Consider the following 27,351-nt stretch of genomic DNA (forward strand, 5'->3'; position numbering starts at 1 on the left):
CGAAATGAAGTCTGACGAGACTTATCAGAATATGCCTGGATTGGTCTTTAGCGACGTTGTTGGACTACCCTCCAGGACAGACGGTTAGCTAAGTGTGACATCTTGTGGTGAACAGTCAGACAGGAAGTCATCACTATAGGGTACAGTATCTCTCTTTAAAAGCAGGAGATTAAGACATTCAATTTGGACAATATAGCAGCAGTACTAGTGAATAAAAGAATGGCAAAACTGTTTGGATACGTGACGTTTTTAGTTTTTTTTCTTCCCCCCTCATGCATTGCTAAATGATCATGCAGTTTATTTAGAAAAATAGAGCTCAAACCCACAGAAAGAAATCAAAGTTCATTTCAAAGACGGTTGATTTCACTTCCATTTTTATTTCATATTTTCTATGATGTGGAAAGAACAACAACAAAAAAAAGTTGAGAGCGGTAACCAAGACGACAGTAACAACATGATCCAGGGAGCCACTGGGGTTTTGAGTCTCTCCCTCTGTCTCTCTCTCCTTCCCTCCTCCCTCCCTCACCCCCCGCCCTCCTTGTCGACCACAACCATCAGGAACAGGACAACAACCTCGCTTATAGTTCATCTCACACGGTCATCTCTTCTCCAGCACGAGCGGGCGGGCGGCCACACTGTAACCCACACCTCCTACCACTGGGACCGTTGCAACCGTAGTGTGTTGCAGCTGCACACTGTATGTGCGCCTGTGTGTGGATGGATGTGTGTGTGTGTGTGTGTGTGTATGTGTGGATGGATGCGCATGTGTGTGTGTATGTGTGTGTGTGGATGACTCTTCTCTTCTGACTTTTGTGCGGAACGGTCTGCTGTCTCGTCTCCCCCCCCCATGCCCCGCCCCCTGTGGTCGCCATGTGTGTTTGGACCGTAGGCATGCTGCAGTGGTTACCAAGGCGTTAGTGTGGCTGGAAGCAAGAGCACTGTGCTATACCCCCCCCCCCCCCCCCCCATCTCCCTATACCACAGCAAGTGGGCCTGTAGAAAGAGGCACTGTGAAGTTCACCTTATAAGTCTAACATCCACATATTAAGTCCACAATCTCTGTGTGTCTGTCTGTCTGGGTCAGTCAGTACTGTCTGTCTGTAAGGCTGCTTAGGGACAGCCCTGGCCACTCCAGAGTAGAGCAAGGGGGAGACAACCACCTCACCATCCGGCCCGTCCTAGAGAGTGGCCTCGCCTTGTGACCTACCCAGGGCTACGTTCCAACAATTTGTTACTCCTCCCTCCCGATTTCCAATCTTGTGGTCGCCAGCTCTCTCAACTGTGCACACACACACACACACACACACACACACACACACTCACGCGCACTCGCACACACACACACACACACACACACACACACACACACACACACAGCCCCTAACGCTGTCCAGTCCACTCTTACTGAGGACAAGCGCCTTGAATTACTCATTTGGCACCAGACTTTTCTGTTCTGGTCAGTCACTCCTATCATTCTGTTCCTCTTATCACAGTAACACCTCTGCACTCCTTTAATTCCTCTATCCCTCCATACTGGTCTGTTCTCTCCTCGGAACAACAAAAAAAGAAGAAACATCTCCCCCCTTTCCTCTTGTGAAATGAAACAAACTAAAACCGAAAAAAAACAAAACTAAACTAAACGTTTTTTTTTTGTTCTTTTTTAAATTCAAGGCACAATGTCTATCAATAATTCCATTTCTTTCCTTCTGTCCATCACCACTATCCCCCCCCCAAGGTTCAGGGTGCTCCTTGACTACTGGACCCTGAGGCCACCTTACCCTCTCTCCAGCCTAGCTATCATCTCTCCTCTGGACTGAACACTGTTTAGAGACGCGTCTGTCTGACTGGGCGAGCCACCACAAGTCCAAAAGCAGTGATAACAAAAGAAAGAAAGAAAAAAAGAAAGAAAAAAGAAAAGAAAAAAAAAGGAAGAAGAGAACCGTTTCCCCAAAAAGTAAAAGAAAAAGAAAAAGTCTCGTCCTGTTTCTGTGTGTCAGTATTTCTTATAAATCAAGTCATATCCACCAGCTCTTTTCTGGCAAGCTAGTTTTTAAATAAGCACTAAGTACTGATAGATAGGATAACATACACAGTTACGTGTGTTTTTAAGTAGATGCTTTTGTCGTTTTTTTGTACATTTCTCTCTCGTGGTATGAATTCAGGTATTTTGTCAGGTATTTTTCACTCATCTGTTTTTAAGGTTTAAGTTAATGCAAGCAGGGACAGAGTTTGCCATAAAGTCTTGCTCTAGACGTGGGTTTTATGGGGCGCGGCTAAGCCCTTTACGAGACTCCGTTGACCAGGGTCAGGGTCTCACTGGGCGTGGCCATGCCGTTGCTAGGGGAACGCTTGGAGGGTGTGCGCTCGTCTCTCTTGGCGCTGCTCCCGTTCTCCTGAGAAAAGAGCAGAGGAAAAAAAAAGACTCGCGTCATGCAAACACTCGCCTTGGTCACTAAAACCAACATCGTGGAGAGTGTGTTTGTGTCTGTGTGTGTGTGTGTGTGTGTACCTTGGGCTCAGGGGCAGCGTGCATCTCCTTCTGGGGCAGGTTCTGTCTGCTCTGGGACTCTGCCCGGGAGATGTAGTCTGCCACGGTCACTGGGAACACAGTTCAAAGAACAGTGAATAATAATAATAATAATAATAATAATACTAGGGCATATAAAACCATCAGTTCACTCAAGAGCAGTAAAACCGCCCAGAGGGTTATATAGTAGAGAGACAGTTACCTGGTAAACCACCCCACCCCAGTTACCTGGTACCTCTACCACAATGACTGACGGGTCAACTTTCTCCACACACAGAACATGGTGTGGTGGACATGGCGGTTAGGTTAGGGTCCACAAGGTCGTGTAGAAGGTAACGGCATGACACTCACCGCTCTCCGCTGGCTGTCTGTCGCGGCTGGCCGAGCCTCCTTCAGGGCGGTTGCCGCGGTTACGGCGGCGGCGGCTTCTGTTGCGGCGCTGGGGCCTGCCCTCCTCGTCTGAGACGCAAAGAGGGAGTGGAGAGGTGTGAGGTGAAGAGACTTGGAAGATTGACCACACACACACACACACACACACTTCCAAGTACCTGGAAGACCGCAATTGTATCTCCCATATTTAAGTCAGATGACCCCCAGAACATATGCAACTATCGCCCAATCAGCATTTTACCTGTGATTTCCAAGGTTGCCGAGAAGTGGGTATCAGAGCAGCTTGTTTCTTTCTTAAATAATGGTCCATTTAATCTCCATCCCATGCAGTTTGGCTTTAGGGCCCATCACTCCACTGAAACAGCTAACTGTCTCTTCTTAGAGAAGGTCCGAGCAATGGTTGACAAAGGAGGTGTTGTTGGTGCTGTGTTTTTAGACCTTCGCAAAGCTTTCGACACAGTCAACCATAAGGTCCTTATTGCCAAACTGTCTGCTTTTAACTTCTCCTCATTAGCACTCAAATGGATTGAGTCATACCTAACTGGTAGAAGTCAACATGTTTCTGTGAACAACCACCGTTCATCAGCTCTTAACCTGTGCACCGGTGTACCTCAAGGATCAATGCTCGGCCCGCCTCTGTTTAGCCTATACATTAATGATCTGCCATCTGTCTGCCCTGATGTCGAAATACAATTATATGCTGATGACACCGTAATATATGTGCATGCCAAGACCAAACATCTGGCTGCTGCCAAACTCATCACAGCTATGGATCAGATCACAAATTGGCTGAACTGTTCATGCCTTCAACTTAACGTAAATAAAACTGTAGGAATGTTTTTTTACTAAAAGACAATGTAACATTGTGTCCAATATATTAATCTCAGGTAAAAATATTAGCATTGTGCCACAATTTAAATATCTGGGTATCATTATTGACTCCAATCTGTCATTCAAAACACACATTAAGAAAGTATGCCAAAGAGTGAAGTTTAGCCTAACCAATTTTAAATATATCAGAAATGTAATGACTTTTAATGCTGCCAAATTATACATGAACGCCATGATTATGTCACATCTGACATACTGTTTGACAAGTTGGGGCCAAACTAGCAGCTCGTCACTAAAGCCACTAGCCATTCTCTACAAGCAAACCCTTAAAGTCCTGGATCAGAAGCCTAACAGCTCTCATCATTGTACTATCCTAAATAACCGTAAACTTCTGAGCTGGGAAGATGTGATCAAATACAAAAACACCTGCCTGGTCTACAAAGTCTTACATAACACTGCTCCTCCTCCTTTTAACTCATTCATAACCCAACGTAACAATACCAGTCAGAGCACCAGAAGTACCACACGAGGCGACTTTCTAGTCCCATTTAGGAAAAGTAAATTTGGTCAATTATCATTCTCTGTTATAGCAATACAAAACTGGAACTCACTACCTACCTACATAAAAAATATACATACATACTCCACCTTCACAACACACCTTGGCATGGCTTAGCAATAACTATAACTGCATACATTAATTTCTGTCAGATGTGACGTGTGTGTTGTATGTACACCTCTATCTTTGCTACCCGCCTGCATATGTCTGTGTGTGCTTCAATGTCTGGATGCTGCTGTGCCTGTATGTTGCTGTGTCTGTATGCTGCTATGTCTGTATATTGCTATGACTATTTGCTCTTCCTTTGTCCCCTTTGTACTGTTCTTATCTCATGTACTGTATTGATGTTGCTGCCATTTGTGCTTGACTGTCTTGTGTTTGCTGCAATTGTAATTTTTTAAACTAATGTATTTTATTTTAGGGAGCCTGTTGTCAACTGGCCCGGGGACTACAGCTGGAAATTAGCCATGTAGGCTAAAGCTGCTCCATTTACTGTTGTTACAGTTAATTCATGGGGACTGTCCACGACATCATAAACTAATAAACTAAACACACACACACACAATCCCCAGCGCGCACAGACAGCGCGCACAGACACGTTCACGCACGCACGCGCACAGACACGTTCACGCACGCACGCACGCACGCACGCACGCACGCACACACACACACACACACACACACACACACACACACACACACACATTGGCATCGGTACATCACATCCATACAGTGGGCAGTCCCCACTCTCATACTTTTTCTTCGAAAGGGAGAGTGTAGAAAGACAGGAAAGTAAGGAGGAGAGGCTATGTCAGCAGGGCATGGGCCGGATTCGAACCCATTCCGACATGGGCGTGTGTGTGTGTGCACTGTAGGCCCTTGTGCTACACCACTGGACCATGTAACAGTAACACAAAAGCTTTGATCAAAATTGTGAATTGACTGAAAAGCAAAATGGCCGCCCTGTCCTGTCCCTTCCCTCACGCCCCTGCTCACCCAGTCCGTTCTCGCTGGGGCCGGCTTGGCCGTCTGACTCGGTGGCGGCGGAGTCCATCACGCTGGGCTCCTGGTCGTTACGACGACGGCGGGAGCGCCTCCTGCGGTCTCCCCCCGCCACGCCCTCGCTGGCGTCCGTGTCCCCCGCCAGCTCACCCTCGCCCTCCAGCAGGGAGAACGGGTTACTGTCTGGGTCCTTCAGGACTAGGGTAGAGGGAGAGAGAGGGATGGGGTGGAGGGAGAGAGAGAGGGAGGAAGGGGGGGGGGGAGAGAAAGAGAGAGAGAGGGGTGGAGAGAGAGGGAAGGAGGAAGGGAGATGTGGAGAGATAGTGTGAGGATTTATTACCATCCCAAACGGTGTCCCCTTCACACAACCCCACCAGAGACAGACACATCACGTTACAATTCTGCTCATCAGAGCTGATCACTTCAGTCAAACCAGTAACAATATTGGACCTCTAAACCCAATGCTAAAATCCTAACGCCTGCGCCTCTCCACTAGGGATGGGACAGAATAATCGATTATTCGACTCGATTTTTAACATTAGGACCTTTCCATTCAAATAAACACAAATTAACAGACAGAACTAATGTTGCTTCTGTAGCATTATTTGTTGTAATTTTTGCATTAATCATAAAAACAATATACACAATACACAAGCATAATATTAATATAGTTCAGTAATTATTCTCTATGAAGGAGAAAGAGATTGGAGGCAGACATGGCTATTAAGAGGCGTCAAACGTAACGTTGCAGAAAGGTGAAATAGCCATGGGCTCTAACGCTGGCGGCCAGTGTTCCTCAGGTTTTGATGCGAGTAAAAACATTTAATTGGTCCCTGTTTTCTGAGAGTCTGAGGCTGAACAGCTATACAATGCGGGCGCCGCTCCAATGCGAGCGTCGGTATTAGCGGCATGGCTTTTTTCTGTTCTGCATTATTGTTGTTAGCCTCATTTATTTATTCAGAAGGAGAAATTAATTCAAGTTTTTTTTTTTTTCACTGTTAAAGGTGTTTTTTGGGGCGTTATATTAACTGATTTCTTGCCGATGATCCATGGCTGCCTTTGTGAATGTCGGTACAGATCGAAAAATCTATTATTCGTTCATAGCACCCACCGATTAGTATTCGAAAATTAAATAAATAGAGTTATGCACATCCCTACTCTCTACCTGAGCTGATGGAGTTGGACGGCCTGGAGCTGGGTCCTCCGCGGCCCCGCCCTCCTGCGTTGGTCCCGCGGCCCCTGCCGCCGCCACCGCGGCGGGAGCCCCTCTCGTCTCCGCCCACGCCGCGGGGCCGCTGGTCTCGCTCGTTCAGGTCCTCTGACTCCGAGGCGTTGGACTGCTCGGAGTTAGTGCCTGTGTGTGACGCACACACACCCAAATGAATGGTAAATGGACTGCCTTATATAGCGCCTTACTCCAAAGCGCTTTACAATGGCCTCTCATTCACCCATTCACACACACATTCACACACCAATGGTGGCAAGCTACCATGCAAGGCTTTGGGGTTCAGCGTTTGCCCAAGGACACTTCGACATGTGGCTAGGCGGGGTTTGAACCGCCAATCTAGTAGTTTACCCCACCCTCCCACCTCCCCTCCCTTCTCCTCACCATATCCAGAGTACTGGTTGTTGGGGGTCCTGCGGCCACGCCCGCGGCCCCCGTAGGTGCGGGAGGTGTGGAGGGAGTTGCTGCTCTCGTCCGTTAGGTAGCCCTTCTCCCTCTCCCCAGGCCCGGCGCCCCCGACCCGGTTAGCGGGGGCCCGGTAGCCCACCCCGATCTGACGGAGCTGCTCGTCGATCTGCAGCCGCTCCAGACGCAGCTGCTCCACTTCCTGGTATGGTGGGGGGGACGGGGGACGGAGAGAGAGAGGGAGAGAGAGATGGTACATGTAAGAATACATAGGTACATAGAACATACACCCAGTCACCGGATCTGAACCCAACAGAACTTCTTTGGGATGTGGTAGAACAGGAGATTCACAGCTTGAAAGTGCACCTGAAAAATCTGCAGGAAACCCACGATGCAATCATGTCATCATGGACCAGAATAAAGTGCTCGGTGAGTGAAACAGTCACTGAAACACTTATTTGGAACACTATACTTAGTGGCGGCTGGCCAATAGAGGGCGCTGGGGCGCCGCCCCCACCTTCACTTCCTAGTTGCGACTTGTAAAACGTTTTTTTTAAATAAACATTGTTTATTCACAAAATGCGGCTGATATTCTGTCGGCGCCTATCAGCATTCATTAAAAATCCTCCAATACAATAAACATTTTATCTGTGTGTGTGTAAAATTCACTGTTAAAATGCATAGGGGAGGAGTCGGGGCGCCAGCCGAATGCAAGTCTATGGCAGGCCAAATACTTTTGGCTTACACGTGAGCTGTAGCAGCGCTCCAATTGGCTGTCTCCTATTTCCCGGAGAGCAAATATAGATGCTAGATTACATCATATCCGGATGGAGGGGGAGGGATCTCCGCCATAGCCAATTGATCGTCCAGATGGAGGAGGGGGAGGCAACTCCCCATAGCCAATTGTAGACCTCATTACTGTTACGTGACTTTGGCGCCTCACTTTGAGAGTGAAACAATGGAGCCTGTTGCATGTTCTACTGGGAGAGTGCTTCTGAACTAAAAGACAATTCGGTTGTCTCGCTTAAAGAAAACCCGTTTTCAAGGCGTTCAATTCAAGAACAGAAACGGATTAAAGAGCTTGGACCGGAACGACCCGATTCGCAAATTAATCAGCAAACAAGAGGAATTCTCTCCATGCCATGGTTGAGCAAAGCAGCGCTGGGTCTCAGCCAACAAAGAGACGTCGGGCACTCAGTCTAGAGGACCATGAAAGGATTGCAGCAGAGGTGAGTTGATGTTGTAGAATCTGTCACAGTCCATGTTACACCGGAGGCCTTTGTTTAAATAAAATGGAGGCACACAATTTTGAGAAATGTGACTAAAATTTTTTTTGATCCTGAGGCATCATTTACAATAAGGAGCTATTAAAAACAGAAAAGTACTATATTTGACATTTTGGAGAGGGAACTGTGCTCAGTATAGTTTTAACATTAAAGGTCCCATATATTATTTTATATATTAATTCACTTCCTGGTCATTGCTATGTTGCAAATACCCCGCAAAATATGGAGAAATATGAATTATGAAATTATGGAAATACTGTAATAGGTACAGATTTCTGATTTTCACAGTGTTGGCATAAGCCCTCTGAGTACAAAAACAATAAACTGTTTTCAAAGGATATGGGACCTTTAACCTTTCAACGCTAGAATGCTAGAACTCCCAAAACAGCGTCTTTGAGCCTCGGAAAAGCGCTATATAAATGTAATGAATTATTATTATTATTATTATTAAAACACTAGCATGAAAAAAGAACAGGGTACATATTATTATTTATTATTTTTTAATTCTTCTTCTCTCTGTAGGTCTGTGATACCATACTTGGACACGCCAAGGAGCGCTTCTCCTTCACAAACCACCTGGTCAGTGCCACCTTGCTGCAGGGGGACAGGTTTGAAGAGTACAAGGGGGCCTTTCCCGAGGATGCACTGAACAGCACCTTGAAGGCCTACCCAATGCTCAGTGGAAGCCAGCTGAAGACCGAGCTCAATCTCCTCTACAGCAAGGAGGAGTTCAGAGCCTGTCGTGGTGCTGTGGACCTCTTCCAGCTTTTTATGGAGAACAATCTTGGAGAAGTGTTTTCAGAGACTGTCACTGTCCTAAAGATCCTCATAACCACACCCATGACCACGGCGGAGGCAGAGAGGTGCTTCTCGACCTTGAAAAGGATCAAAGCCTTTCTCCGGAACACCGTGACAGAGGACAGGCTGAATGCATTGGCCATGATGTCAATGGAGAAGACACTGGTGATTGAAATGACAGACTTTAACCAGAAAGTCATTGAGAGATTTGCAGGCCTGAAGGAACGAAGGGCAAAATTCATGTTCAAGTAGTGTAACTGGGGAGGGACACAGGGTTTGAAAGTAACAAAGAACACATTTATTATCACAATTGCATTGTGTTCCATGTCTTTCTCCATTGAATAAATAAGGCCTAGTTGAATGGCTAAACAAGACAACTGTCTGGACAGTACTGCTAGAATTATTCACCTTACCGCTGCACAGATAGACAAAGGGTTTAAGTCCATTCTGTTAACATTAGGTCTACTCTGCTAACAAAGACTATTCCAGTTGATTTGTCAGTTGTTGTACATTATATTTTTGTTGTGTTTGCAGTTTGCCCTTTAATACAAGTTATATATATATATTCTCATGCTAAAATCCAGATTTCAAAGTTGATATTCTTCCCCGTGGAGCATGCCCCCATAACCTGTGCCCCACCCAACATTTTTATCACCAGCCGCCACTGACTATACTAATACCTTCCTTTGCTCTCAACAGCCTCAATTCATGTTAGAAACATTCCTTTGAGATTCTGGTCCATGATGACATGATTATATCACGCAATTCCTGCAGATTTTTCAGGTGCTCTTTCAATCTGCGAATATCCCGTTCTACCACATCTCAAAGGTGTTATAGCGGATTCAGATCCGGTGACTGGGAAGGCCACTGAAGAACACTGAACTCATTGTCATGTTCATGAAACAGGTTTTAGATGACTTTTGCTTTGTGACATGGTGCATTATCATGCTGGAATTAGCCATTAGAAGATAGGTACATTCAGTGGTGTAGTCTAGTTTTTTCTAGTGGGTATACTGTGATTTTGCCCTCCCAGTCAGAGCGACACCTGTCCCGTAGCGACACCCCATAAGCACCACCACACTCACTTATGCATACAGTATGCATCTACACCAGTGTTTGCTGCCTTGGGGGGGGTGGCATGGACTGTACTTGTACATCAAGCTGCCTCACGCTACAGAAACAGGAGATAGGCTCCTTCCCTATGGGCCGTTAGGCTCCAGAACCATTGGTTCTCAAGGCTACTTACTTATGTGGTCTTGACTACCTGTCCACTTTCTCACCTGGTTCTTGCTCTCTCTCTCTGGTGTGCCGACACCATCCTGCTCTCTCCTTCTCTCCCTCCCTATCCTCCTCTTTCCCTCTTTTGCTGTCAACCAAAAGGCAAACATAACAACCAGAGTATTTATAATTTAATAAGAGGTATACATTGAATTCATATCAAATCATAACATAATTCTAATTGAATATTGGGTTGCTGTGGGCAATGCAGTCAGATACTGTCTTTACTTACTCTCTCACCTGTAAGAAAATCGTATGTCCAACTACAAAAAACAGACATTTCCAATGAGTGAGGGTTTGTTCCAATGCTTCAATCCACTGTCCATGTACTGTAAATATACCATTATGGTATTACCATAAAGCCCAATTCTAGCAGAATAAGAAAGATAGTATATCTACTTTAAGTAAAATAATAAAGTGCCTCCAGTTAGCTCTTTAGCTGGCATGTGTGCAGCAGACTAGCTCATCTAATCACCTCTGAGCTAGCTAGCTTGCTAGTTCTTTTTCTTTTTTTATATAGATTTTTTATTATTTTCTTTACACATAAGTACATACAATGCAAGCATATCGCATTATTTGAAGACAAATTATAGTCTAAATACCTAAGAAAAGAAAAAAAAGAGAAAACAAGAGAAAACGAAAGGAAGGAAAGAAAGAAAGAAGAAAAAAGATTGCTCAGAGGGGTCTAAAAATGAAAATGAGTTGGTGAGAGCAAAAATATAAAAAATAAAATAATAAATAATAATTACAGGAAAACAGAGTGTAGAAAGAAACATTTACTCTGGAAGTTCAGACATGTTGTCTATATGTGACAAAAATGGTTGCCATCTGGCAAGAAAGTTCAGAGAGGAACCCCTAAGTGTAAATTTAATTTTTTCCAGTTTTATAAATGTCATCATGTCCTCTATCCATGAGTTGATTGTTGGGGGGCTAGTGGACTTCCAATATAAAAGGATTGCTAGTTCTTTGACACTATTATTCACACCATGAAACTATAATCAGACACTTTCTAATCACAATAATAACGACTAATTTGAACCAACTTTCTCTGTCAGAACACAGTAATTATATTTGCTAACGTTTCAACTTGCTTACTTTCTTCTGCAGAGCTTTCACCCTGCAAAAACTCTCTCGCGTCGCACGCGCACACAAAACAAAACAAAAGCATTCTCCAGTGGCACGAAGCTGTGTGTGGAGGTCTGGCCCGCCCGCGAATTTGCGAAACCTAGGATGGTAAAGGGAGGCAGGGCAATACCGCTACCTGATTGGTTGGCGAAGCACTCCCTCATTGCCCCCCTCCCCCTACCATCCTAGGTTTCGCAAATTCGCGGCCCGCCCACCCCAAGGCTCTGTAGGGGAAATACTGAGACTAGCATTCTGAACGACTGGTTATGCGATAACAAACGAGAATGTGTCAGAAAGTTCGAAGTAAGTGCTTCGTAACACAGACGGGGTGAATTTTATGAATGAAAGTGAAAGTTCTGTCACAAAACGCCGTTACGTATCCTCGCGCATTTTCTAGTGGGTATACGCAAATCCTTGTCCTTTCCTAGTGGGTATACGGCGTAGTCCTGCGTATCACGTAGACTACACCACTGGGTACATTGTACCAACTAAGCAGTCGAAGCAGAGGGGCGGGGGTGGAACTTGAAGGTGTGGCCAGTGGAGGTGGGCTGCAGAGGCTTTGTAGCCAGCTCCACCACAAGGCTCCTGAGGGCAGTAGGGATCAGAGGACGGGCCCAACGGAAGGCAATTAAAGAACTGTCCACTGCAGCAGAACGGAGGGATCCAACATGGGCTCCCAAATGACCACGTGGTGCCACCGTGCGACACACACCCAGGCCTGATCAGCCTGTGGTGGGCCAACCTCGGCAGAGGGTGCAGGGCTCTACGCTAACCTTTTTCACTAGGAGCACATGTGCTCCTAAATGAAAAATGTTAGGGGCACACAAAGAAATTTAGGAGCACAGTGAAAAATGTAATTATAACACATTTTTACTAGTGATTTTGCAATTTTTGCACCAAAATCACACATTGGCCCATGCCTACAGCCCTACTAGACGCAGAGTTGATGGCATTGTATTATGGTAACTAGCTGTGTCAAGTTCTCCTGGTTAGCAGCATGTTCATTCATTCATCCATGTCATGCCTGTCAGCTAGCAGCCCAGCCAGGCTTTAGGGCTAGGTCTGTCAGCTAGCAGCCCAGCCAGGCCATGCAGAGGTCTGTCTCCATGCTGCCCACCTCCCTGCTGCTGGGTCAGGCTACATCAGTCACACACGGTGGCCAGACAACTCCACATCTAGGGGTATTAAACTACCCCACATCCAGATGACCAGTCCCCAGCCCCATGCTGCCCGGGGTGGTGACATGTGGAGGTGGCCAGCCCAGCACGGTGCCTCTGCGGCGGCTAGCTGTTAGCACACCACCATCCCCGGGGGTCCCACCTCTCTGCCACACTCAAGTACAACATGTTGCATTTTCATGCCATTAGGCAACTTGCTTCCTAGGGTTTCCTAGGATTAGAGATGCATTTGGACTTCTGGAGTACCTCCACTACTTTCAATGGGTTCTGAAGGTCTGAGAGCTTTCTACTTTCTACCCTGGGTAGTTAACCCTGGTTGTAACCTTGGGTTCAAATCTGGAGTGTGTGGGACCAAATCTGTAGATGTGGTGAGCTAATGAAGCTAATGAAGCTTGAGATGAGAAAAGGGCGCTTGTCTCTTTAAGGCCCAAAAGGGAGTTAGCGATTAGCGATGTTAGCTTAGCGCCAGTTTAACAGAAGTAACTTCACTTTTAACATGACTTCCCGTGGTCGTAGCGGGCTGGCTGACGGCTTAAAATGTGGCCACACGGTTCGCGCAGATTTATTTTTAGAATTTAAAAAAAATAAAAAATAAAAAATAATAATATCTGTACTCGCACGTGTGCTCGTGAATTTATTTCTCTAGTCGCACAGATGTATTTTTAGTCGCAAATGCGAGTGAAATGGTTGCACTGTAGAGCCCTGGGGTGTCTTGTGATAAATGGCCGAAACACCCAATGAGGTCGGGGACCACAACTGAAGATGTGTCGTACTGGTGGCACCACGTGATCATTGCCAAATTCCACTCCACCCAAGAGGACATCTCCAGCTCCACTCAGTCAATTGTTGTGCTAATTATTTAGGGATTTTAACATCTAGTCCTATTAAGAATCCATGAAGGTGATGCACATGGTCAGCAACAATACTCAAATAGTCTGTGGCATTCAAGAGACGATTGATTTGTATTAACGGGCGCAAAGTGTGCCAAGAAAACATTGCCCACACCATTTATTTTTTTGACATATCTAGTGAAGACAGACAGGAAAGTAAGGAGAAGAAGGGAGAGAGGGCATGTCAGCAGGGCATGGGCCGATTCGAACCCATGCCGACATGGGCATATGTGCACTGTAGACCGCGGTGCTAGACCACTGGACCACCCCAGGCCACTTCCCCACACCATTACACAACCTGAATGAATGAGAAGGTGTACAGGTGTTCCTAATTAAGTGCCCAGTACCGATGTTCTGTTACATAACGTAACACATGTTACGACCGAGCGAGAGAGCGTGATTGATTATTGAATATCAATTAATTCTACATTTGTGACACATTGTAATGCGTTGGTCTTCATATCGGGATCCGATGTAATGATTAGACTTTTCTTTCGAAAAATGTGAATACATTTCCGCGTTGTTGTAGTTAACTAGGTAGCAGGGGGGATTACGAATCCATTGCGTTGCAGTATTTTGGCTTGACTAGCGAGTTTGTGTTGTGATTCTCAACAACGTTGTTTCAATATAAAAGTCTGAACATTTTGATTGGTTGCCGGCATGCGGACCAAATGATCAGACTGTCACATTTGGGCAGAGCCTGAGCTCATCAGCATCGTCTAGGCAACAGATCAGACACAGGACCTCGCCGTGTGGCGTAGTCTGCAGTTTGACGTGATCTTGTGAAGTGACCAGCTCAAAAATAGTTTTTTAAAAAGTGTCTTGATTTGCTTCTTTTCTGCTCTTGTGGTATATGGGGGGCAGGGAGTGGGGGGTGTTGGGTAGGGAGTAGAGGGTGGGATCAGTGGTGGCGTCGCGGGGCTGGACTAAAGTGCAATGACAGCAGTTCCTAAGGTGGGGGGGTGGGTGTCACTCCAGAATGCGACAGCTGCCCCCACATAGAACAGCTGAGCCCTAAGGGAGGTGGGTTGAGATGGGTGTGAAGGAGGGAGGGGGGGTGGGCTGGCTGTGGCTGTTATTTTGGGTTGAGGGTCCAGATATCCTGTAATCTACACTCCAGCCCCTTACCCCTACCTCAACCCCATCCCTTATACCCTTGAGTGAGGAGGCTATTTATAAAAGCACACGGGGTAAGGGCAAAATTAGCCGCTCTCAGCAGCTTCTCACAGTGGGTGGTGTGAGGGACAAGTGACCAATTTGGAATGATCTGGCACCCCCCCCCCAAACCCACCCTACAACGAATACTGCGTCTGCCCCTCTCAAATGGCCTACAAGTCCTCCATTGACTTGGGCCAGTCATTCACTGCCACGTTACATTGAGAAAAGCCTCCCCTTCGGGCCCCGGCGGGGCTGAGAGAGGACAGTGATGAATCCAGCCAGGCCGCGGTGACGCTGCTGGAACTGTGAGGCCCTGAGGTACGACTGATACGGAGCAGAGTCGAAGGCAGACTACTGCCCTCTACTGGTGATACTGTGGTGGTGGTGGTGGTGCTTGTGGTGGTTATGGTTGTTGTTGCAGCCTCACCTCTAGGTAGGCCACATGGTACTCCAGAAGAGCCTGGGCGTTGCTGATGTTCTCTTTAGTTCCCACGAAGACGAAGGGGACCATGCCCTGAAGAAGAGAAGAGGAGGAGGAGGAAGGTGAGTGAGAGTACTGGTGGACTAGCTTGAGTGGAGGGCACATGCATGTGTGTGTACGCGTCTTCATTCATTCATACATTAAGTCAGAGCATTTTTTGCAACAGACAAAGTGTCTACATCTTCTACACGGATACTTGATTTTTTTTTGGTGTGAATCTGATTTTAGGCGAAAACAACCACAGAAAAGCACACAGAACACAACCATACAACATTAACCAGCAGCTGAACGGATGGACACCCCAACCAACCAACCAACCACCCAACCACCCCCCCAGCCCCCACCCTGCCACACCCAACATAGGTAACAACGTGCATGAAACTTATAACGTCAGACAGACTGTCAGATTGTCAGAAACAATGGTGGCACACACAGCACAGTGAAATGGGACACAGTGGAAAAATCGTATACACACACACGATGACCCAAAACATTATGACCACCTGCCTAATACGCTGTTGGTGTTATGCCTAATATGGTCACGCATCGATGAGCCTTGGGCACCCAACACCCTGTCGCTGGTTTATGGTTTGTCCCTCCTCAGACCACTGTTGGTAGGTACTCACCACTGCTGACTGGGAGCAACCCACAAGTCTTCCCGTTTCAGAGATGCTCTGTCCCGGTCGTCTGGCCATAACAATTTTGCCCATGTCAAAGTCGCTCAGGTCTTTCATTCCTGCCCATTTCTCCTGCATCCAACACCTCAACTTCAACGGCTGACTGTTCACTTGCTCCCTAATATATCGCTACCTCTTGACAGGTGCCATTATCTCAAGATAACCAACTGTTATTCACCTCACCTGGCAGTGGTCATACTGTTTTGGCTCATCGGTGGATATATACACCCTGGTACGATTGTTTTTTTGGGGGGGGAGAGCAGCGGGGCGCTCCATTCACCTCTTTGTTGGGGGCAGTGTCTTCTCTGCCAGCCCCCTGCCTGCCTACCTCCTCCCGGGGAAGCTTTTTGTCGTTGTCCCCCTCGATCCGCACCCGCACCACGCCAGACTTGTCCACTATCTCCTGGATGACTTTGCCGTTCTTGCCAATCACTTTGCCTGTGAGAAGAGAAGGAGAAGGAGGAGGAGGAGGAGAAGAAGAAGGAGCACCCAGAGGAAGAAAAAAATTAAAAACGACAACATTATCAGGTGGAAGAATCAGGGGGTTGTACAAATCACACCGAGACGGCCATTGTATTGAGAAAGCACAATACTGCCCTGCAGAAGCTAACCGCAGTAACTACACAAACAGTGAAACTGAGTAAAATGGCTTTAAAGTTCTTTAAACTGACTTTGACTATCCAGCCAAATGCAACACTGCATCTTTATATCCCTTTTCTCTAAAATGGAGCAAGATTGAACTCTTGAAACTTTGTCACAAGATAAAACAGATGTTCAGAAGTTCAATTTCACTCATATTTTTTTTTGTAGTTACTGCGGTTAGCCTCTGCAGGGCAGAATACACCTACGTCTTTATAGGGTTCGGTTTTTAAAGGCTTCTGACTGACTTTTACATTTCAACCATTTAGCAGATGCTTTTATCCAAAGTGACTTACAATTACAGATTACAGGGACAGTCTCCCAGAAGTAATTTAGGGCTAAGCGCCTTACTCAAGGGCACACTAGTGGTGGTGTTCCCCAGGTGGGATTTGAACTCATGACCTTCTGATCACCAGGGCAACTCACTATCCACCAGGCCACCGCTACCCCCACTTGTAAGGGACCTGACGTGTAAGAGTTTCCCCTCAGTGGTGAGGCACGGGACGTCCACTCACCCACAAGGTTTCTGGGGACATGGAAGTAGTCTTCTTTGAACTCCAGGTAGACCCTGGCCTGCTTCACCGCCTCTGGGGTCTGGAGGGAAAACAATACGTCATTCCTACTTCACATGAGAAACTCATACAGTGGCAACCAGACACGCGCGCACAGACAGACAGACAGACCCCCCCCCCCCCCGCCACACACACACACACCCTCACCCCCTTCCCTCCCCACCCCCCACACACCTCTCCGTAGATCCTGAAGGTGCAGCTCTCTTCCTCCAGTTCGATGGCGGTGACTCCGGGGACCTTCCTGGCCTGCTGGATGTTGGCGCCGTGGGAGCCGATGGCCAGGCCCATCAGGTCCTCCCTCACACGCACCTCCTCCTGGTAGGCCGACGCCAGCTGCTTACTCGTCTGGGGGGGGGGAGGGGTAGGTGACCACCTGTGTGCGTGTGTGTGTGTGTGTGTCTACAGCTGTTTGACTGGAAGGCCTGCAGGTTACGTTATTGTGTTGAGTGATTGATTTTAGGAGCTATGTGAAGCGTGTGTGTGTGTGTGTGCGAGTGACATGTGAGTGTCTGTGTGTGTGTGTGTGTGATATGTGAAGAGTGTGTGTGATATGTGAAGTGTGTGTGTGCATGTGGTGCCATGCGCATACCTCCAGGTGCTTGGTAGCTTCCTCGTTGCGAGACATGAGCATAAGCTTGGTACGGATGCTGCGGAAATGCATGTCGCTCAGAAGAGTAGCACGCTTGACTGTGGTTTCGTTCGTAGACTGGTGAGGAAAACAAGAGGGGGAAAAGATGGAATGAGAGAGATTGACAGAGAGAGAGAGAGAGAGACAAACAGACAGACAGAGAGAAAGAGACAAACAGACAACAAGACAGAGAGAGAGACAGACAGAGATTGAGAGAGAGAGAGAGAGAGAGACAGACAGAGAGACAGAGAGACAGAGAGAGCGAGACACCACAGAGATGATCTGTCTGCCCAGCGGAGCTAGGGTCTAGGAGGCCGGCGGCGGTGGACACTGACCAGGACGATGATCTCGTGTGTGGCGGCGCTGTAGAAGATGCAGTTGGCTCCGATGGCTTTCCTGAAGTCTTTGTGGATGTTGTCGTTTGCACAGCTGCCGGAGGCGGGAGACGGAGGTCACAGAGGTCAGTCTGGTTATGGAAGGAGCTCTACGGCCCATCACCATAACAATAACAATAACAATAACAATCACAATCTGTGGCTGCGGAGAGGGAGGCCCGGGCCAGACACCACAATGAGAAGCCCATGCACGCTGGTGTGGTGACGCAGTGTGACCCAGGTCATACACTCTGTGTGTGTGTGTGTGGGGTGTGCGCCTATATGTATGTGTATGTATATGTGTGGGGTGTGTGTGTGTGGGGTGTGTATGTGCCTATATGTACGTGTATGTATGTGTGTGGGGGGTGTGTGCGTTTCTGTGGGGTGGGTGGGTGTATGTATGTGTGTGGGGTGTGTGTATGTATCTATATGTACGTGTGTGTGGAGGGGGTGTATGTATGTATGTACCTAGATGTACATGTGTATGTATGTGTGGGTCAGAAACTCACATTTCCCTCAGGTCCTCTGGGATGGCGATAGGGACCTTGTGGAAGGAGGTCTTGGTAGAAGGGCTGTTGGGGTTCACAGGCCGGATCCGCTCCGACGTGACGATCTCGTTGTATGTGGCGTCGCACGCGGCGTACTCGATCACGTAGAACTGACGGGTGGAGCACAGACACACGGGTTCTCAGACATAGAAATGGCAACAAAAAAAGAAGAAGACTAACCTGGATTTTAAATTATGTTGAATAATAGGGGGGGTGGTCGTCAAATCAGTTACCACGGGAGTTAACATTACTACGGTGTGGTAACCCGAAATCACCAAAATGCTAAATCACCAAAACTACTTAGATCACCGTCGTGTTGAAGAGTCATACAGTGTCTTTTTTAAAATATTTTTGGGCAGTCCCACTCATATTTTTTCCATTTTATTGGACAGATAGTGAAGACAGACAGGAAAGTAGGAGAAGAACATGTCAGCAGGGCATGGGCTGGATTTGAACTCATGCCGACATGGGCATATGTGTGCACTATAGACCGTGGTGCTAGACCACTGGACCACCCCAGGCCACTATACGGTTTCTTTGACAAAGTAAAATCATAAAGAAATGACACCTCGCTTTAAACATTCATTTAACTGCGGCTTCATTCATATGATAAATGAACCAATACTCTTTTGCCCACTCGCAGAGAGAGAGAGCATGCGGGAGAGGGGAGAGAGAGAAGGGGGCGGGAGATAGAGAGAGACATAGGAAAAGAGGGGGGGGGGAGAGACAGGGGAGAGCAAGAGAGAGATGGGGGGAGAGAGAGAGAGAGAGAGAGCGAGAGGTAAGAGATGGAACACCACACTCCATGCTCAAAGGCCAGAATTAAAACCATCACTCTACCCCACGACATTCCTACAGGCCATTCTCACAGCCCCTCACACAGCCGGGCAAGCACACGGGGCGAGTTCCTGGGGCCCAACACCTCCCGTCCCCGTGACCCGGCTTCACCTCTGGACAGACTGTGTCACACAGGCCCCACAGTGCTTCATGTTACACTGGGAGTGATCCTAGGGGCCCTGCCTAAACACCACATATGCTGTGTTGTTAACCCAACTAATTAACCCACATTACAGTAGGTCTGGCACGGGGACATCCAATTTTACATCCCATCCCATCTTAGAGAGAGGGGGGGGGGGGGGGTGCGTGTGTGTGTGTGTCAAACACCGATGCAGCACAGCATGCACGTGACAGAAATGACAGCATGGCAGATTTCAAAACAAGAGAAACAGATAAGACACCTAAAACACCAAAATCTGTAAAAGCCACTACCTCCTCAAATTACATCCGACCCCCCCCCCCCCCCCCCCCATGTAATTGACCCCCTCCCCACACACACCCACACTCTTGTGACCCCCCCCCGCACCGACCCCATGCCGGCCCCAGTGTGCTCCCGACCCCAAACTCACCAGTCCCTGACTCACCTCTCCCTTCATCATTCGGACCCGAGCCAGCCACCAACCGCATGGCTCCTGCTCGTTGGCTCTGGAGTACACCTGCAAAGACACACAACGCTTTAGGGCCGCGAGGGAGAGACATGTATATCGTATACGAGAGAGAGACTGGAGAATGATAGATGGGAGAGAGAGAGAGAGAGAGAGCAGAACTGTTTAGGCCAGCAAGGGAGGGCCATATATATGAGAGAGAGAGACAGGGGAGAGAGTTACAACTAAGGGACAGAGATTAAGTCAGGGGTATTGAGAGGGAAAGAGGCATGGAAAATGGCAAGGGACCCGAACATAAACACAATTCTATAAATGTCAATTTCAGGTACGAAAAAATTAAATAAAAATAATTCTGATACATAAAGTAAGGGGCAATGATCCAGGGATGGGGTGCCAGTGAAGCCAGAGAGGTTGTCTGGACGGGGGAGACACTAGTGTCACAAATGGAATCCTGACTAATCATGTGTCTAAATTGGACCGCAGTTAATCTCCCCCCCATCTCAGTGAATGGGACACTGGGTAATCTCTGGCTGGGCACCAGCTCATGGGTAATCTCCAGCTATGAATGGAATCGCGGGGAGCGGTGCATAGTGACTGGGATTATGAGCGGTCCTTTGTGGTCCTCTGTGGCTCAGTTGGTAGAGCATGGCGCTAACAAGGTTTAGGTTGTGGGTTCGATTCCCACTGGGATCGTATATATTGAAAAATGTATGCACTCACTCACTGCAATGTAAGTCGTTTTGGGTAAAAGCGTCAGCTAAATGGCATCTATTGATATGATATGACAGACAGACATGTAGGGGACTGAATGTGGTCAGTGCCCTACAAGTCTGGGGTGGGGTCACAAGTCAAGCTCCTGGGGGAATGGTGTGTGTGTGTGTGCATGTTTTTGTTCCTGCACAGCGCTGATACAACTGATAATAACCAATAAACCAACACAAAACCTTTATTAGCACAGAATCAGGTGTGTCTCTTTTAACTCTGGGTGTGCGTGTGTGTAGCTGCACTACCTCCCCCTCCTCTCCCACTAACTCCTGTGTGTGTGTGTGTGTGTGTGTGTGTGTGTGTGTGTGTGTGTGTGTGTAGCTGCCCTACCTCCACCTCCTCTCCCTCGCCGATGTCCTTGTTGTAGTCTGCTGGCGGAGGCAGTCTCACATCGCTGAAGGGCAGCTGTCTCTCTGGCTGCCAGCTTTTGGGGGACAGGGAGGGAAACACACACACACACACACACACATCAATCAGCATCCGAATAATAGAGGAAATCTGTCACCTTTGACCTCATAGTGAAAACACTACAGGTCTACAATATCAGACTCCTCTGTGCTTTTTCTTGAGAGATGTTCAGTTATAACAGGTTTAATCGATGCCCAACCGACACTTCACATGAAACTTGAAACTGGATGAGTAGCTTTAATAAGGTTCCCAGGAACATCATGGCTTGTACAGCAAAGTCCAGCAGGATGTCCTTTTACATAAAACACTCAGAATTAGAACCGGTCTAAAAACAGCACCGCAAGTGAAGTTCAACCAACTGTAGGTTCAGCAAATTCACAGCGAGATATTTAGGTAGTATGTTCTAAAATAAAGGGGGGGGCTCTAAATATCGTTTCATGTCGTCGTAAGTCGTATATGTCAGTTAGGTATCATTGCATCCTATTTTGGGGGCGGATCCGTTGGGTGAAGAGATGGAGAACGTGGCCCTTCTGAGTCGTGGATCAAGGATCAGGCAGCCACTCAGAACAAGCCTGGGGGTTTTCATTCATGTCGTGTCTTACACAACCGGCTTGTCTCACACACACACACACACACACACATCCATGAGTACAGTGGGAGTGGGGACGTGAGGTGGACGTGGGAGGGTGCTGTGGGCGGGTCGGGAGTTAAGAGTGACAGAACCATTCCAAGAATGGCAGGGGGGGCAGGACCTGCCCTCCTGCTCGCATACCTCAGGGGACTATTTTTAGGGACACTCCGGTCGACAGACAGAGCCAACTAGATAAAGAGGAATGGGGGGGAGGTGGCAGCACGTAGTAGGACAGGAGTTACGGGGGAGGGTGGAGAAACTATAAAGGGTTTTGCCGACAGCTGAGTTTGCCACAGGTGCTGAAACAGGGTTTTTTCAGCTGAAGAGGGCAGGACTAGGCCAAGAGACTGAAACAATCAGACAATATGAGGAGGAAGGGCAATGTGTGTGTGTGTGTGTGTGTGTGTGTGTGTGTGTGTGGGGGGGGGGGAGGGGTCGCTCTCCGGCCGTTTTCAATGAATCACATAACAAATACAAGCAGATTACTTAAACACACACACTCCTGTATGTGAGGAGAGAACTTACTTGTTTTCGAATACTATTGTGAGTGAGTCTTCGTGGACATCTTTGATGAATCCCTAAAAAAAATAAGGGAAAACCACAATAAATATTATTCAAATGAGCAGAGCAAGGAAGTGTCTGGGTTAAAATGTGTTTATAAGCATTGATAACACTACGACTGTTAATGAGAACTGAAATGTGGCACTTTTGGGGACAGGATATCACTTAAGTGACACCCCTCTGGCTGTGTGGGGAAAAGACAGCCCCACTGTGATGGGAGACACAATTGGATATGCGGGAGAGGGGGAGACAGAGAGAGAGAGACAGAGAGAGAGAAATAGAAAGAGAGAGAGAGAGAGAAAAAGAAAGAGAAATGACAGGTTGGGGCATGAGCATAGATGTCATAAGTAAATGTGACAACAGGACACAAAAATGCATCCTTGATAAAGACCAACAGCCATTACCCAGAGATCCCCCCTCCTCTAAATCTGTTACCGTACTCGTCCGTCAGTACCCTCCACAAATCTATCCCAGAGTGCTATAAACTTCCACCAACACCACCCGAGTGAGGGGGGGGCGGGGGGACCCTACTCAGTGTGACACTGCCTTATATGGGACGGAGGGGTCGCTGGCCAAGCCTGAGAGAGAGAGAGAGAGAGAGGGAGACTGGAGCGAGGGGATGGGAGGGGAGGACATTTCACCTGCTGGAAAGGGTCTGCTCTTCCCAGGAAAGCCGGCTACAGTTTCAGAAGCGAAACATATATATGCATGTATGGAAGCCAACCAATACGGGTCACACCGTCGAGATTCCCTCATGCACAATCTCTCACACCAAATGTGACTTATATCCCAGCTCCCACTGCTGCGCTGTCAGAGACCCCAGATATGGTCAGAGTGCCAGAGGGGGGCCAGAACGGCACTCTAGTCGACGCAAACAGCCACTGTCCGTGTCACTCAAACTGCGAAGGGGGGGGGGTGAATAACACTGTTCTGATAGCGGCCTTGATAGAAAAAGAAAAAAACGTGAGGGGTTTATATTCTGATACCGGGAGATTATTCAAGCGACCACGTGTCATGCGATGAACGGTGGTATGCCTTTCAGGGTGTAGGCCCACTACCAGAGGTCAGGGGTCAGGCCCACTACTGGTATGAGGGTAGCCTCATGACACAGGGGCATCGGGTGGTTATGGGCAGTCACGTAATGATGTCACTCTTCGAGCCATATGCCGCTCTCCATGCCTGAAAGAGGGGACTCTACGATGGGGAAAGCCAGGTTTAAGCACCACTGCCATTACAGAGCGTCGATGTAAGCTGTGCCCCAGTAGGCTCACCTACTACTCTGAGCTAGAAGAAACAGGTACACAGAAACGTGACTGTCGCGCTGTCGTAGACCCATGTTAGCCTTGTGAACAAAAGGGAGTGACAAGAGGAGGGAGAGAGAGAGAGAGAGAAAGAGCAAGAGAAGTATGCTTGAATGGAAAGTGAAGATACAGGCCAGCCAGAGAGCCAAACTGTCAGCCTGTGTAAAACAGAATAACAGGTGAGGGAGCGCGAGGAGAGTAAATATAGTCTGAACCACCATGTGGGATGGGGGGGGAAGAGAGAGAGAGAGAGAGAGAGTGATAGGAGGGATAACTATAACTTTAGTCAACTCAAGAGTAGGGGAAGATATAGGGAAGGAAGGGGACTTGCTTCAGGAAATGGTAAAAGGAAGGGATAGAAGAGTACAGGGAGGGGAGGCTGGGCCTTGAGGAGAGTTGAGTGTCCAGATTAGGATCACCTGTTCTTCCCACACCTGCTTTGGACCCGTAGCTTTGTGCTGGGTGTCAATCAACAAAATAACCCCTCTTTAGACTTTCACACAATTGCTGAACATTGCTAGACTTAAAACTACACAAACACACAACTACACACAAACTGAATGAAGAAGTCAATTGACTGACCAAAAAAGATGTGACATCCTAATGAAAATAAATGGATGCGTTGAATTCCTGTGGTGGAACTCAAGTCTGTTATGGTTATGTGGTGATGTCTACTAAGTGTTTTGGAAACAAGACAACGGACACAGACGGTTTCAACGCCACGTGACTGGTGATCCAAGTAAAATACAGTGAGTTTGATTCACTGTACTGTCATATGAAAGCAGCCTCGTCCACTGAGACGGGACAACAACATACATAACACAAAAAAAGGTCACATTGTCATTTTATTAGCTACCTTGCGACCTACCGATCCTCACGTAAGCGCACATCATCTCGCATCACTTTATGTCCCATCACATCACGAGGACAGTGAAGTCGCAAAAAAACGATGCCCACAGTGGAGGATGAGCAGATAAACAAATCGATATAAACTGGTATTTCATAAACAACGCCCGCAAGACTTAGCATTTCAGATATGCCCTAGCTAGATAGATCACCCTCCCTGACGTGATCTAACTCCCTTAGCAAAAGACTGGGTTAACACAGAAACGTGAGTGGTGGTTAGCTAGCTAGCAAGCAACTCCAAGGAGTGTCTTCGAGATCGAGACGCTGCATACTACTGCTCCTACTACTACTAGCTAGATCAATCCTGTCCAAACAGGGAGCTGGCCCCAGTCAACTAGTCAACAATGTCAATAAGCGACACTAAGACATTAAGAGACAATCAAAAGTAGGCCATGATCGTGACCGAACACAACGGCCAATAGCCCCAACAACACTGACCGGCTGAGCCAGAGAACCGCGATCAAGCTATCAAAAGCGACCTGATCATGACTAGTCTGGCCGGGGCCTCCTCGATGAAGTGTGTCCCCCCTTCCACGGCCAAGCTAACGTTAACTACGAGACTAACAAAACATGTCGCCGGTCCATCCCCTCCAGGTCCCTATTTTAGTCGAGTTAGCGAGGTTGTTGTCATGATTAAACTTGCCTCGCTAATTTAAGGCGACATTATAACCTGATCATTTGCAAGGAATTCAAGCAAGATAGAAAGGTTGCTTGCTGCACAACTGATGTCGGTATTGGTCAACAAATCAACAACAGCTGGCTTAGAGAAATCAAGCTTAGCAATCAGAGGTTAGAGAATTCAGAATCCATCACACTCCTCCTTCTCTTACCTTGTAGAAGGCCCCGTTCGAGCCGCGCACCTCCACCGCCAGCCCGTCCATGGTGGTCGAGGGTAGGGTGGTCTGGTCCCCGCCACCACCACCACCACGGGTGTTACCGAGCCTCTCCGTAGCCGCTACGACCGCGACCCCCTGGGGGTCCGGGACCACCAGACCCAGCTTGGCGGTGGGCACCGGGGCGGGGGGGTCCCCGCCGCTCTCCGGCCGCTTGTGGATTTCCAGTGTTTCGGTCGGTGTGGAGGGGCAAAGGTGAAGAGAGGGGTTGTTGGGGGGGGCGGGGGGAGTTGATGGTATCAACGGGGGGTAGCTTCCGATACCGTCAACTTAATAACGTTTACTAACTAGCTCGTTAAAACAGTCGACAAACTGTCGATTAGCTTGGTTAGCTTGGCGTGCTCAAATGGCACTAGCGAAGGTGATGCTAGAGGGGAGGGGAGAAGGCGGTACCACGACGGTCAAGTTGCAATGTGCTCCCGAAAGGCTAGCGAGCTAATGATGCTATGTCAAAGGGGAATGTTAGCTCAATGGCTAGCTAGCTATACCGCTAATCAAGCTAACCCACCACCCCAACACCTTGGGTTTGATTCCGCCAGTTGGCTAGTTGGATGCTCGAGAAAGAAAGTTAAGCGTATTAATTAACGCCGGTGAAAGTTTTTGTGGAAAGTCGTCGCCGGGGGGTCCCTTTTCTTTTGTTGCGAAGACGTGTAATTTTAGCTTTCGACGAAGCCTCCGAGTCCCGAGAAAAAAAACGCGTTTGTGGTGCACTATTGCCCGGCAACTCCTTCACTCCAACCGCCCGTCCCCTCAAACGCACGCCGACAGAGTGAATCAAGTGAGGCACCGAATGACCTCGAAAACCCCACCCCTCGTTCGTGAAAGATCCGCCCCCGAATTGTGATACTGACTTGTCATTGGTCAATGTTCTCGCCAGTCAACCGTATCGTTCCTTGATTGGTTTAGTAAGTCAGAGGCTGGTCAGATCTTACCGTCCAATAAATGAGGCGAATGTTCCATCTAGACTCCTCTATTGGAAATATTCCCTGTCAATTACATTGCTTTTTTTTTTGTGTGGACCATCTGTCCCCCATTCAGTGTGACATGAGTAAAGGCAATGTTGTTGAATGAAAAGTTATAGAATGAATAAAACAATGCCATGTATGTAGGCACCAGTGGTCCGCAGGTCGGCCATTTATATATTTATGCACTTCTCAACAAAGACATGAACCGAGCCCGCTTGACCTGGTATCATGCAGATAAAACAATGATCAGAACCCGACCCGAACCCGCAAACATCACACGGTCAGTAGCGCAAACAAGCGAAATACAACATATTTTATCATTTTTATTTCTAGAGGGATATATAATCTAACCTTTAAAGTAGGAAACAACATAGCATAACAAAACCCATAACCTACATTTTATTAGGCCATAGAAACTGACCGACTGATGGATGATCTGATCACACTACAATGTTTTATTGACCGGTAAACCGCAAAGCCCTGAGTTACAGATATTGTGAGACCAAAGTAACACAGAACAGAGCTAGCACATCTTGGCTGATCTGAGGGAACAGCTGTGGAGAACAGCAGCCATGAGGGGTCAGAGGTCATGAGTGACAAGCACATAACGGTTTTGGTCATCATTTGATCTTACAGACAGAGGCCAAAACAGAATATGTTATTGGTCCTTTCCTCTGTTGACATCATACTGCAATATGTTGCTGTATATATCTGTCCAGGGGTTTTTCCATCAACGTCGCTAAAGGAAAACCCAGGATTATTCTTGATAAATCGAGACAAAAGAGACATGTCAAAATAAACCTGAATTTTTTTGATAAGTCTGACCCCTGGCCCGAGCATAGATTACTTTTTCCTGCTATCTGGTGGATAGATGATTCGCTTACTTAGTCAAATATATTTGTTACAAT

At 47.6% G+C, this 27,351-nt stretch overlaps 1 protein-coding gene across 2 annotated transcripts; it reads right to left on the bottom strand.

Moving 5' to 3' along the window:
• Positions 1–971: 971 nt before the first annotated feature.
• On the bottom strand, positions 972–25,671 carry LOC308169125 (RNA-binding protein FXR1-like). Of its 2 annotated transcripts, none has more exons than XM_080543771.1 (17): positions 25,416–25,671; positions 22,343–22,395; positions 21,109–21,202; positions 19,993–20,064; positions 18,533–18,681; positions 17,985–18,078; positions 17,611–17,727; positions 17,196–17,366; positions 16,965–17,043; positions 16,091–16,248; positions 15,080–15,166; positions 6,919–7,141; positions 6,475–6,663; positions 5,304–5,507; positions 2,879–2,986; positions 2,510–2,598; positions 972–2,393 (listed from the first exon to the last, which is right to left on the bottom strand). In XM_080543771.1, exons 1-17 carry the CDS (start codon positions 25,464–25,466, stop codon positions 2,283–2,285), a joined length of 2,049 nt encoding a protein of 682 aa, XP_080399897.1. In that variant the 5' UTR covers positions 25,467–25,671; the 3' UTR covers positions 972–2,282. The 2 variants fall into 2 exon arrangements, with proteins under 2 accessions (XP_080399897.1, XP_080399896.1); XM_080543770.1 differs by having other exon boundaries at positions 19,978–20,064.
• Between the last annotated feature and the right edge of the window lie 1,680 nt (positions 25,672–27,351).

This window comes from Nansenia antarctica (assembly GCF_963989245.1).
Source record: "Nansenia antarctica genome assembly, chromosome: 13".
Classification (NCBI taxonomy): Eukaryota; Metazoa; Chordata; class Actinopteri; order Argentiniformes; family Microstomatidae; genus Nansenia; species Nansenia antarctica.